Consider the following 11,903-nt stretch of genomic DNA (forward strand, 5'->3'; position numbering starts at 1 on the left):
AGAAGGAGAAGGAGAAGGAGAAGGAGAAGGAGAAGGAGAAGGAGAAGAAGAAGAAGAAGAAGAAGAAGAAGAAGAAGAAGAAGAAGAAGAAGAAGAAGAAGAAGAAGAAGAAAGAGGCTCATGTTAATAACAGAATGATGTGCTTTAAAGCAGGTATTGAGGAATCAGCATTATAGGCACCTTATGAGAATTACCCTCAGCCACAACCACTGTGACATCTCAGTCACTTCCAAATTCTTATGGATATTTAGTTGACTAATCCCAGAAAGAGCCATATAGAAGAGGCTGTTACTATTACTGTATTCTATACAAGTATAGCAAAGAGAAGTGAGGGGGTAAGGAATTGAACATACAAAACCGGTCTCTAGGATGTTCCTCCCTCCCTCCGCTGCCTTTTAAAAGACAGGGCCTTACTATGTTGTCCAGGCTGACTTTGAACTTCCCATGCTGTCTCAGCCTACTGAGTAGCTGGGAATACAGGCATGCACCACCACCCTAGAGTCTGCTCTTTGAACTCAATCAGATTGTTATGGGATCAGAAGTTTGGTGATAGTATCATATTATAGATGAGGAATTGAGGCTAGGAAAGATTAGTAACTTCTTTTTTTTGTGTGTGTGTGTGGTTTTTGAGACAGGGTTTCTCTGTGTAGCCACCACTGCCCGGCCGATTAGTAACTTCTAAATGATGCTTCACACCTGGCAAGCAGCAGAGGCTTGTTGGGATTCTCACTTCAAAGCCTTCCTCATGTTTTTTTCTCACACTATAGCACCTTCCTTTCAATTCAAGGCTTTGTCTGCTTCAGTGAAACCTGATCAAGAGACAGATGTTAAATATATCTGCAGCACAAGCTTCTGGGCACATGTGGCACAGTGGACTTCCCCTTGGGCTGCATGTGTTATTTGTATGAGAAATGCTTCCCCGCTTAGCCTCTAAGTCATCCCTGCCTATGGGACTGTGGACTTGCTCTCCTTCGGCTTGGATGCCTTCTTCTCCAGATGTCTGTGTGCATTTCTGCATCCTGATGTCTCATTCTCAGGTGTGAGCAACTCATTGAGCCTAACCTTCACAACTGCATTGGTCTCTAGGGTTGCCATAACCGTTCAGCACAAGCTGGGTGGTTTGAATGGCGGAAATGTATTCTCTCAGTCCCAGACTCTAGGCATCCATCCAACATGAAGGTGCTGTCGGGCTGTGTTAATCACTGAGGACTATGGGGGCAGAATCACTTCTTGTTTCTTCAGTTTCAGGTGCCTCTGTATACTTCTAAGGTCACAGCAGTATAATTCCAGGTGCTGCATCTATGCAGCCTGGGGCTCTATTTCTCCTTTTCCATGTCTTTGGTTATAAGAATACCGTTATTGGACTTAGGACCCACCTAAGTCCAGGATGACCTTATTTCAAGACCCCCGACTTAATCACACCTGCAAGGACTATTTCCTCTACATATAGGTTACAGGAAGATGTGTCTTTGGGGCAAACCACTACCTTTATTGCTGCCTGCTAATGCCAGCATCTACTCTAATTTCTTCAAAGCATCTGTCCCTATTTCCTGTGTCATATTCTTCTGTCTGTTTTGCTCTTGCTTGCCCCCATATACTTGAATTCAGACTGTGAGTAAAGAACTTCCTTCCTTCCTCCTCTATTCCCAGGAGGTATGAAAATGCTTAGATGATTATAGGAGTTGTCAAATATTTATTAAATAAAATGATGAGTAAATGGTAACATTGTATCATTTTGGGTCTTCAACTCTTTCAAAAACTGTTAGTATTTTTATTGTGTTTTTTTGCTATTCTTTGAATTTCAGTTGCATATTTTAAAGGAAAAAAGCCAACTATATTATAACATACCAAGTCTGCATAGTGGGTCAACATATACAGCCATTTCAATATATCTCCAAGTAGCTAAATGGTGTTGTTCCCTTTGCTTTTCCATAGGAGAGAACCTTCAACAGAATCTCTCTTTCTGCCTTAGGGTCTGATCACCTCCGAGAGAAAGATGGCCTCTGGGCTGTCTTGGTCTGGCTGTCCATTATTGCTGCCCGGAAACAGAGCGTGGAGGAAATTGTTAGAGATCATTGGGCCAAATATGGCCGCCACTACTACTGCAGGTGAGAAGGGTCAGGCTCTCTGCATAAGTCTTGAGAGCTACACTTAGGGATGTTTTCTAAAATCAGTGGGCTAGAATTTGAGGAGAAAGCATCTTTTAGAAGCATCTGAGGGACTGGAAGGCTAGGGCTGGCTGTTTGAGAGTGTGTCAAGGCTACTAAGGAACAGATTGTACTTGCCCTGGAGACAACCCTCTCTAATCTTTTCATAGAAAGTATAAGGCAAAGAGTGGTCACACCAAGAGGGTATCAAATTGTGGAGCCACAGGAGCTGTGAGTCCTGTAGTCAAAGCAGACATATTTTTTTGTTTGTCCCAAATCCATCTTTTTATGGAATGAGGAGATACAGAAGTCCACAGTTTGGTGGCTTTGGAATCGTTTTACAACCTGGTTTAATTTCCACATATTAGAAAGATTCTAACATGGCTGATCTGGGGCTCTTTGTATTACTCATATAGTTCAGAAGCCCCAGATTTTTGCTAGAAGCTTACACTTAAGAAAAGAGACACAGAGAAGAAAATAGTACCTCTGAAGGAGGCAGACGAAAGAATGGTGGGCCAGAACTCAGGATAGGTGATCTACCCATTTCCTGTTGGCAAAGGAAGAAAGAGCAGAAACCTTCCAGGTTTTGCTACCTAGCTATGTGTACCAGATGCCAGGTATGTGTCTCATGCCAAGCTATGCGTAGGGGAAAGGGGGTATAGAAAAATTGTTGACTATGGGCAACTATGTGTGGGGTAGCCTCAGACTCCATGTGTTAAAGCAGAGATTGTGGCTCATTCTGCTTTGCTTGTGTGTCGTTATCAGCTTTGAGTGTTCAGTTGAATTTCAAGGGCTTGAGGGGCAAAGAGCGCTAGACGTTTCCCTTATATGGTGATTGTTTCTTCTTTTGAGAAGTGATTTACTTAGATAAATACCAGAGAATAAGGAAGACGGTGATGGTGCTTATTAAACTCTAAGGGACTGCAATGTTCTGGGAAATCCAGACAACAGTCATAATAGCTTCGATGCCTGGCTAGTTACAATGACTAGGAATGTGACAATAAATAAACCAGCACGTTATTTATTGAGTCATAAAACAGAAATTCTAAGGTAGAATCTTGTCTTGCTCATGAATATTTCTAACATGAGCCACACACCTCTGATTCTTGGGGGATTTTATCTATATATTTGTTTAATTTATATTCAAAGACTAGTTGACATGAGAAATTCTTCTGTTGTATTAAGATCTTACAAAGATTCCGACCTGATAAAAATGCACTGTGCTTGCCAGCTAGCAGAGAGATTACTCTAAGTCAGAGATGTGCTCTTCATAATTTGTGGGATGTCGATCTAGGTTCCTACCAGTGTTTTGAAGAAACAGTGTAATAATAAGTATATTTATAATATACTTCATGTTTTGTGGCCAAGAGCTTGTAATGCTAATTGCTCTTTTCATAACAATACCATATTAGAGAATACTATGCAATGGAGATTTGACTTCTTACAAGACATTGAACTGTACTTCAAATTTCTGTCTAACAGGATCACAGAGATTAAGAAGAAGGGAGTAGGGAACAGGTACAGCAAAAGGCAAATATCTCCTGCAGTTCCAGCAAATAGCAAGTCAGAGGGAAGAGGCTTTGAAATAATTTATTTTCTAGGTCACAGTTTTCTTGTCAGGGACGAAATCATATATATATATCAAGGCAAGCAGAAAGAGGCAGGAAGATGGATAAGACAGGAAAGATTTTGAGGCAATAGTTTGATGCATGAGAACACTTACTGATGAGGAAGACCATATTATATATGGTGTGTGTGTGTGTGTGTGTGTGTGTGTGTATAATTTTATTTTAATCTTACCATAGAGCTAAGCTAGCCTTGAATTCATATTTAATTCTTTTCCCTGAGTCTCCCTAAGTGTTGGAAATTCAAGTACACACCACTAGGCCTAGCTCTCATATGGGTCTTTCCCCTCCTAGAGCAGTTATCTCTAATGGGAATCCCATGTCTAAACACATTTGCTGACAGTGTTATAAAGATTTTCCTGTTATCTTGTTTCCAAAGCTGAGGAAGAAATACTTGGTGTAGGAGAAAGAAGAGGATATAGTGTCGTTCCATGTCTCTATTTTGGCAAGTGTTCTGATGTTTATTGACCATCTTTAAAACTCTCAACTTGATAAAAGTTGTACCAAATATTCAGAGTTCCCATTTTTCAGCTCATTCTGAATGTTCTCTATGAGGCAAAAAGCTCCGAGGTGAAGTCCTACTAAAGCCATTTGGGCTCAGCTGCCCCTCCTCCAGCTCCATTTTCAAATACCCATCCCTGCCATGGTGTGCCAGTTGGAATTGGAGACAAATATGTGATGTTTGGAGAGACAATTACTTTATATTAGTGACTAAGGGGGGGGGAGGGAAAGCCAAACAAACCAATGAGCAGATGGTTTTTTAAAGCTCTGGTGCCTGGCGTTGTGCCAGCTATGTGGTATGCCTCATCATATTTCAAACTCCAAAATAAACAAGCCAAGAATAATTTCAATCTTTTTTTTTTCTTCTGATTACCACCCCAAACCTACTATTCAATTCAAATAGCTTGTGGCTAGGAAGACTTTTTTGAATGAACAATTGTGACATTTCTTTCAAGTTCTCCAGAGATTTTTATAGTGTGCTCAGTTCCCTTTTCTCCCTCTTTTTGTCCCCCTCCCTCCCTCATTGCTTCCTCATCCCAGGATGCTCACATAGCTCCGGAAACAGTGGAGAATGGGAGAGCTAGGATCTGTGCTTCTGAGACTCTCATTCTGAAGGGTGGGCAAAGGCAGACTAGAAGTAAGCAAACAGAGGAACAAGAGTGGGGAGCCACAAGACAATGCAAAAGAAAATGTGCCGTGGAGACAGGCAAGGAGAGAAAGGCAAGCTACCCAGGTGAATGGATGCACGCTCAGGAATGGCACTTTCAGGGGAGACTGAAAGAACAGGACAAGGCAGCTCTTTGAGTGTACCAGGCACAAAGAAGCCTAAGACAGACGTGAAGGAGAGGACTGTCAGCAAGGACAAGGTGGCGGGAGCAGGTCAGGTGTCAGCACGAGAACCAAGGGGTGATGCAAATTCATGAGGTCCCATTTATCAGCTCTTGATCTTAGAGCCTGAGCCATTGGAGTTCTGTTTCAGAAATTCCCCTCCCCGAATCTCGTGCCAATGAGTTCGAGGCTCTTTCCTACCTTCTCTTCTATTAGATTCAGTGTATCTGGTTTTATGTTGAGGTCCTTGATCCACTTAGACTTGAGCTTTGTGCAAGGTAACAAATATGGATCTATTTTCATTTTACTACAAACCGACTGCCTGTTAGATCAGCACCATTTATTGAAGATGCTTTCTTTTTTTCCATTGTATATTTTTTTGCTTCTGTGTCAAAGATCAAGTGTCCATAAGTGTTTGGTTTTATTTGTGTGCCTTCAATTCTATTCCATTGATCAATCTGTCTGTCTCAGTACCAATGCCATCATAAATAATATCTTAAATATATTGGTCAATCTTTAAATCTTTAATTTGCTCAACTACTACTTAACAAATAAACAGCCAGGCAGTGGTGGTGCATAACTTTAATCCCAGCACTTGGGAGGCAGAGGCAGGCGGATTTCTGAGTTTGAGGCCAGCCTGGTCTACAGAGTGAGTTCCAGGACAGCCAGGACTACACAGAGAAACCCTGTCTCAAAAAACCAAAAAAGAAAAAAGTCACCACTACTAACAACAACAACAACAACAACAAACAAATAAACGAACATACATAAAGCTTAGAATAGCTTCAAACACAATCCAACTCACTGTCTCTCTCTCTCTCTCTCTCTCTCTCTCTCTCTCTCTCTCTCTCTCTACACACACACACACACACACACCTGATATGCTCACATTCACAGAAATCAAACTATGAATAAAGCTAGAGCATCAGACCTAACTAAGCTTTTGGTCAGAACCTTCTGTGACATTTCTTCACCTAGCATGTGGGTTCCTGATTCAGGCTAGACTCTAAAGAGCCACAGCTTGTCTCTGAGATAGCCTACAGATTCTTTTAGTTAATTATCTTCGGTGGATAGGAAAGAGATGTTCTCTCACCTTGTGGCATCAATTTTATAGATGTCTTATTAGCTTCTTTTCAACAGCTACTTAAACTTGAAGCTAAACCTCATTAAATACTTACTGAGTCCTGGGGGTGGGGCAGATGTGAAGCAGAGCAAAGTCAAAGGGAGCAAATAATTTGACTTTTATAAGGCTGCCATGAGGAGACTGCATCAGAAAGGCTTTGAGAAGAAAGCAAGACCTATTAAGTGTGCTTTTCTGTATCTCCTGGAATCAGATCCATGAGGGACCCACCCAAACGCCCATCCTCTGATTGGGTTTTGTTTTCCTGTGTCCTGCTCTCCCCCACCAGATTTGACTACGAGGGACTGGAGCCCAAGGCAACGTATTACATCATGAGGGACCTGGAGGCCCTGGTTACAGACAAGTCCTTCATCGGCCAGCAGTTTGCTGTGGGGAGCCACATTTACAGTATTTCAAAGACCGACAGCTTTGAATATGTCGACCCCGTGGATGGCACTGTGACCAAGAAACAGGTACTTGCAGGGGAGTCACTGAAACAGGTGGATCAGGCAAAGCTGGTGGGCAAATTGTGCAGAAGCATGTAGGGGTGCTCTTCTCCGTGCTCTTCACTTTGAACAGCAGCAGCAGAAGAAGCCCTTAATAAAGGTTACCCCATTACAGGCAGAGGATGGAATTAGAACCTGGACCACTTTGTTCCCTATTTCTTATACCTGGTAACTGATGCTAAGCTCTCAAATAGGAGGAATAGGCCCAGCATTTCCTCTTTTAATGGTAGCAACCTACAGGTGCTTTCATGTGGTAGATATTCTTGGTGATAAATTCAGAGAAGTGCCTAGAGCAAAATATCTGTCATTAAAATTTCCCAGTGTAGGGATGCTTCATTTTCTATTACCTTATGTCATCAAGGAACCATGAGGGCTTAGATAAGTTCAATGTGCCTGGCAGGGAAGGAGTAGCTGGAAAGTTTGCCCAGAAATCTCAAGCAGAAGATGCACGGGTGAATGCTAATCTCAGGCAAGTAGCGAAGCCAACTGCAGCTTCCATTATGGTCTTGTCTTTGTGGATCGTGTGAGAAAAGTTGATGTCTCTACAATGAGTTCTCCTCTCCATCTTATGTATTTATTGGTTATGACAAGCCGTGACCCCTCTGGGAGCACATCACAGGCATTAACATTGACAGAGTAATACAACCTGAATAATGTCGAGAGTGATTTCAGTTCTCAAATCCCCAGGGTCTTATCTTTTTATACATTCTTTGTATGTGCAGACAGTATCATGGGCAGACGCTGCAGGTGATTGTCACTAGATGAAATGCAATTACTGCTATCATAATGTCCTAGTATGCCCCCCCCCCCCCCGCTGTCTTTGCTGTGAAAGCGTCTTGCATTGCGTGTACTCCAAACTCTGGTGCATCCGTTTTTTATTCTCTTGGTATACTACTTCCAGTTGGCTTAGTTTTATAGTCATTTTTCTAAAATTTCACTAAAATATCAGTTCTTTGGGATGGAGAGATGGCTCAGCAGTTGAGAGCACTTGCTAAGGGGACCAGGCTTCAGTCACTGGCACCCACACAGCAGCTCACAACCTTCTGAAGCTTTGGTTCCAGTGGCTCTGATGCCTTCTTCTGGCCTCTGGAGGCACCATACATACACATGATACACTGATTTACATGTAGGCAGAACACCCATGCATAAAAAATGAAAACAGGCAGTCCTTCATTCTACTGGTCCTTAATTGTCCACATAGAAAGGTAAATACAGTCAAGAAAACAGGATTTAGATACTATATTTCATTTGAACTCTGGAATGTATTAAAATTTTTTCTTCCTATACATGTTCCACCTGAGGACTAATGTAGCTATAAATAGATCATTGTTGCTAGGACCTGCTTTTGGGAATTTTCTTGTAAAGAGGGAAAAAAATTGTCTTCTTTTTTCCAACATCTCAGGGCCCTGGGAGTGACATCTTCATTTAAGGGTAGCTCTGAGTCCCACTGGAGTATTTCAGCAGGCCTGGGTTTGGTTTAGTGTGGGTGATGAGGGACCAGTTAATACTGAGCTATAACATGTGTTGTCAGCTAATCAGGTGACTCTTTTGACAGTTTGTTCTGTTGGGTGCTGTATAGGTGGGACTCAGCACAGCAGGGCTGTGAAACTCTATAGGTTGTCAGCAACTCAAAGATAGTTGAATCTGGGGGACACTTCAGGTTATATTATAAAAAATCAGCACACTTTCTGAGTAATAGACACCACAATGAGATAGTTGGGTTTAAATGAGCTAGGATGCTTTCAAAATAGTCATAAGGTTCTTCGGCGTAATCACTACGGAGATATTTATTGATTGTATACAAAATGTATAATTTGGGTTTATTGTAATTGTACAGTTTTCTAAATATAAATATATAATGGCTTTATGGTCATATAGCCCACACACTATATAATTTGCTCATTTAAAGTGCAACTGTCATTGGTTTTTGCATTGACAAACAAATGCAGTCACCACCACCTCAATAAATCTTAGGACATTTTCATGGCCTATAATGAGACCTTGGTCATTTTAGCTGTCACCTCCCTTCCAACATTCCTCCAGCATCCAGGTCCTAGCAACCAGTGACCTACTTCTGACTCTATGGATTTGCCTATTTTGAACATTGCTTCTAAATGGAATCCCATGTGCTCAAGTCACATGGAATTCCTCAACACGTGACTTGCCTGCTGGCTTTCACTTGTTATCTATTCCCCTGGCCTTCTATATTATTCAGTGTGTCAATACTTCATTCTTTTTATGTCTGAGTAACGCTCCATTGCATGGATGGCCATGTTTTCTTTTCCATTTTTCAGTTGCTGGGTTCCACTTATCAGTGCAGTTTCTATTTTCGGCTGTGATGAACATGGTGTGGCTGTTCACAGGCAGCTGTACATAAATTTCCTCATAGTGAGTGGGCCTTCAATTCAGTTAGGTGATCTTTTACCTTCTTGATGAATTATCTTATTTGTTCTCCCTATGATGTCCATCTGAAAAACTAGGAATAATAAATGGCTACCATGTGTAGTCACTAGGAACATCAGATACTACCTGTAAATTCCTGGCACAAAAAGAATACTAGTAAGTGATTAACTTAACTTACCCAAACAACCTTGAGAGCACCAGGGATGTACCAGAGGTTGAACATTTTACTACCTTGGCCCCCAACACTATAACAAAGGAAACAAAAAGAACCAGAGCTGAGCCTTGATGAGTCACATATAATAGGAAAAGCAAAGAGAAGATAGACGTGCCAGGGTGTCATGTGAAGATCTGAAAGGGCCTCTGGTTTCTCAGTGATTCAACTTGCAGTACCCTCTCCTCCATCATCCCCCTCCTGTCCCCACCAACACATGCATTCTGATTCAGAAAGGGAAAGGTTCTTTAAGGCAGCTTAGTCTCTCTTTTTGTCCTTAATTTGAGGTCAGAGTCAGGAAACAGATAACTGGAAAAAAGCCATTCTGCATGCCAACCAAATTGACCCTAAAATCCTGTTGTGGTGATAAGTCCCTGGCCTGCTCCATGGCCTTGGAAATGTCCAGGGAAATCTGACCTGCCTGCAACCCTGCAAGAGTCATGCCAGAAGCAAGAAGGAAGCCCCGAGGCACTCCACCCCAACTTGAATTCCCAGGGTCTCCTTTGTCCTGATTTTGGCTTTCTAACTTTCATAGGATTTACTACGACTGCTTTTAAGCTTCTGGCTGAACCAAAGACCTACTGCATTTAGAAATAGCAATTTAATAAGGCTTGGTACCACTGCCATTAGTCCATATTCTTTTGGGGAACCTATCACTGTGTATTCTCGTGTATAGTTGAATTACATGAGGAACCAATGCTGCTTTCTTCAAATTTGAGTGGGAAAGATAAGCCAATAGTTACAATGTGAGTAGGGGAGCAGTTGGACCAAATTACTGACAAGTCTAAGACATTCCCAATGGATGCCTTGCAGCAAGATGTGGGGAAGTTTGGCAAGCCCTGGGGTCTGAATCCTGCTTCAAGGCTGAATGTGTTGTGCAGATATCCAGGGATCCATTGGTGCTAGACACTCTGTCTCTTTTACCACCAACATCCTAAGGAACATTTTAGTGCCAAGATAGTCTCGTATCACTGCCTTGTCCTGACTATTTATAGCCTTGGTCCTGTCTTTTCAGTGCCCACAGCTATGACACTCTTCCAGGATTAACAGTAGGAAATTTCAGTCTTGGTCCTGTGGACGAAGGGCAGTTGGGAAAGGTGATCAGACACTGAGAGCCGGCATATTGCCACCATTATGGCTGAACTTGTAATTACTGTAGAACTTATCAACCATTATTTTGAGAACTTAGTTGAGCATATATATTGGAGGAACTAATGTAGGGCAGGAATCTAGAAAGCTCTTCAGAGAGAGATGACATTTAAGCCTTGCCCAGAAGAGTAAGCAAAAGCTGGCCCAGTGAGATCATTGCATCAAACTTCGAGTCTTTCTTCAATAGAATATAATTATATGGCTGGTTAGCTTTCTTGACGAGATTGATTATAGACGATCTCATGTGGAATTATGATACCTGCAATTATAATTTTCTACTTCAACAGTTCTGCAACCCTGTAGTCATGGCAGATGAAAACAACTTGACTATCTGCTTTGCTAAATATGCCTTTTAGTAGGACATCTTGAAAACTGTTGGAAAAGTACTTTTTAGCAGTATCCGGTTTCCCTGAGATTTTCCTATTTGTCCTTTAAGCACTAAACACATAGTCAGTTCTTTATAATTACCTACCTGTTAGTTGCTGCTATGAAAATAGAGTAATGGTATCATAGTTTCTTGTTAGGTTGGAGGCCCTCCTTCTGCTTCTAGAGAGTTCAGTTGCAGTGCATTAACCTCTCCTTGCAAAAGTTGGTAGGTTTAGGGCTATCTTCTAAACTCTAAAGAGCCTCTAAGTGGTCTTCAATCACAGGCACCTCATGATGAAACACTGATGTCTCTGTATGGTCACGGAAATTCAAAAGGCAAGGTTGCATATTCTCATAGGAGCGAGGGGAGGAAGTACTGCTGTGACAGGGGTGAGGTGTGGGGTGGTATTCCTCAGTCCTTGGTCTCCCAGGCCCCGTACCAGTGTGATGTAGAGTAAACGGGGATGGACAATAATTCCAATCAAGAAATGAGTGAATGTACACAGTCTGTTTCACTTACCCACATTTTATGGCTAGGATTTAATAAGGAAAATCTAAGTAGCTTCTCATCATTTACTTTTACTAGATGGGTTCATTGAGAGAGCATTTAAGGGATTGTTTGGTTTAATTTTCCCCAAATAATTCTTTCATTCTTTCTGTTGGACTCAAAGGGGCTTGTTGATTTAAAAAAAAAAAACTGTTTTGAGTTTCCCATCATGCACCGCAGTCCCACTCATCTCCCTGTCCTCCATAACAACCCTTTGCCCTTGAAATGTCCACCTCAAAATAAAACACACACACACAGACACACACACACACACCACCACCAACAACAAACAACAACAAAAAGCGTAGAAAACCTCTCATTGTAGAAGCTGTAGTATGTCACAGTGTGTCCCACAGTATACCCCTCTGTCCACACATCTTCATTTGCTAATGTCTGTAGCTGGTCTTTACTACTTTGTGGGTTCTTCTTCTCCCTACTCTTTATACCCCCAAGTTCACTCCCTATCACTAGATGGGAGAGAAAGAAGGCAAAGGGGGGGG

The 11,903-nt window shown here is 41.9% G+C and overlaps 1 protein-coding gene across 1 annotated transcript in view; it reads left to right on the plus strand.

The window, feature by feature from the left end:
- Positions 1 to 11,903, plus strand: part of Pgm5 (phosphoglucomutase 5) — a 169,482-nt gene that overhangs the window by 121,584 nt on the left and 35,995 nt on the right. Inside the window, exons 8-9 of the mRNA XM_028764110.1 lie at positions 1,973 to 2,108; positions 6,511 to 6,694. Coding sequence (XP_028619943.1) covers positions 1,973 to 2,108; positions 6,511 to 6,694 — 320 coding nt within the window. The remainder of the gene's footprint in view (positions 1 to 1,972; positions 2,109 to 6,510; positions 6,695 to 11,903) is intronic.

The sequence above is a fragment of the Grammomys surdaster genome, unplaced genomic scaffold (assembly GCF_004785775.1).
Source record: "Grammomys surdaster isolate TR1022 unplaced genomic scaffold, NIH_TR_1.0 141, whole genome shotgun sequence".
Lineage (NCBI taxonomy): Eukaryota > Metazoa > Chordata > Mammalia > Rodentia > Muridae > Grammomys > Grammomys surdaster.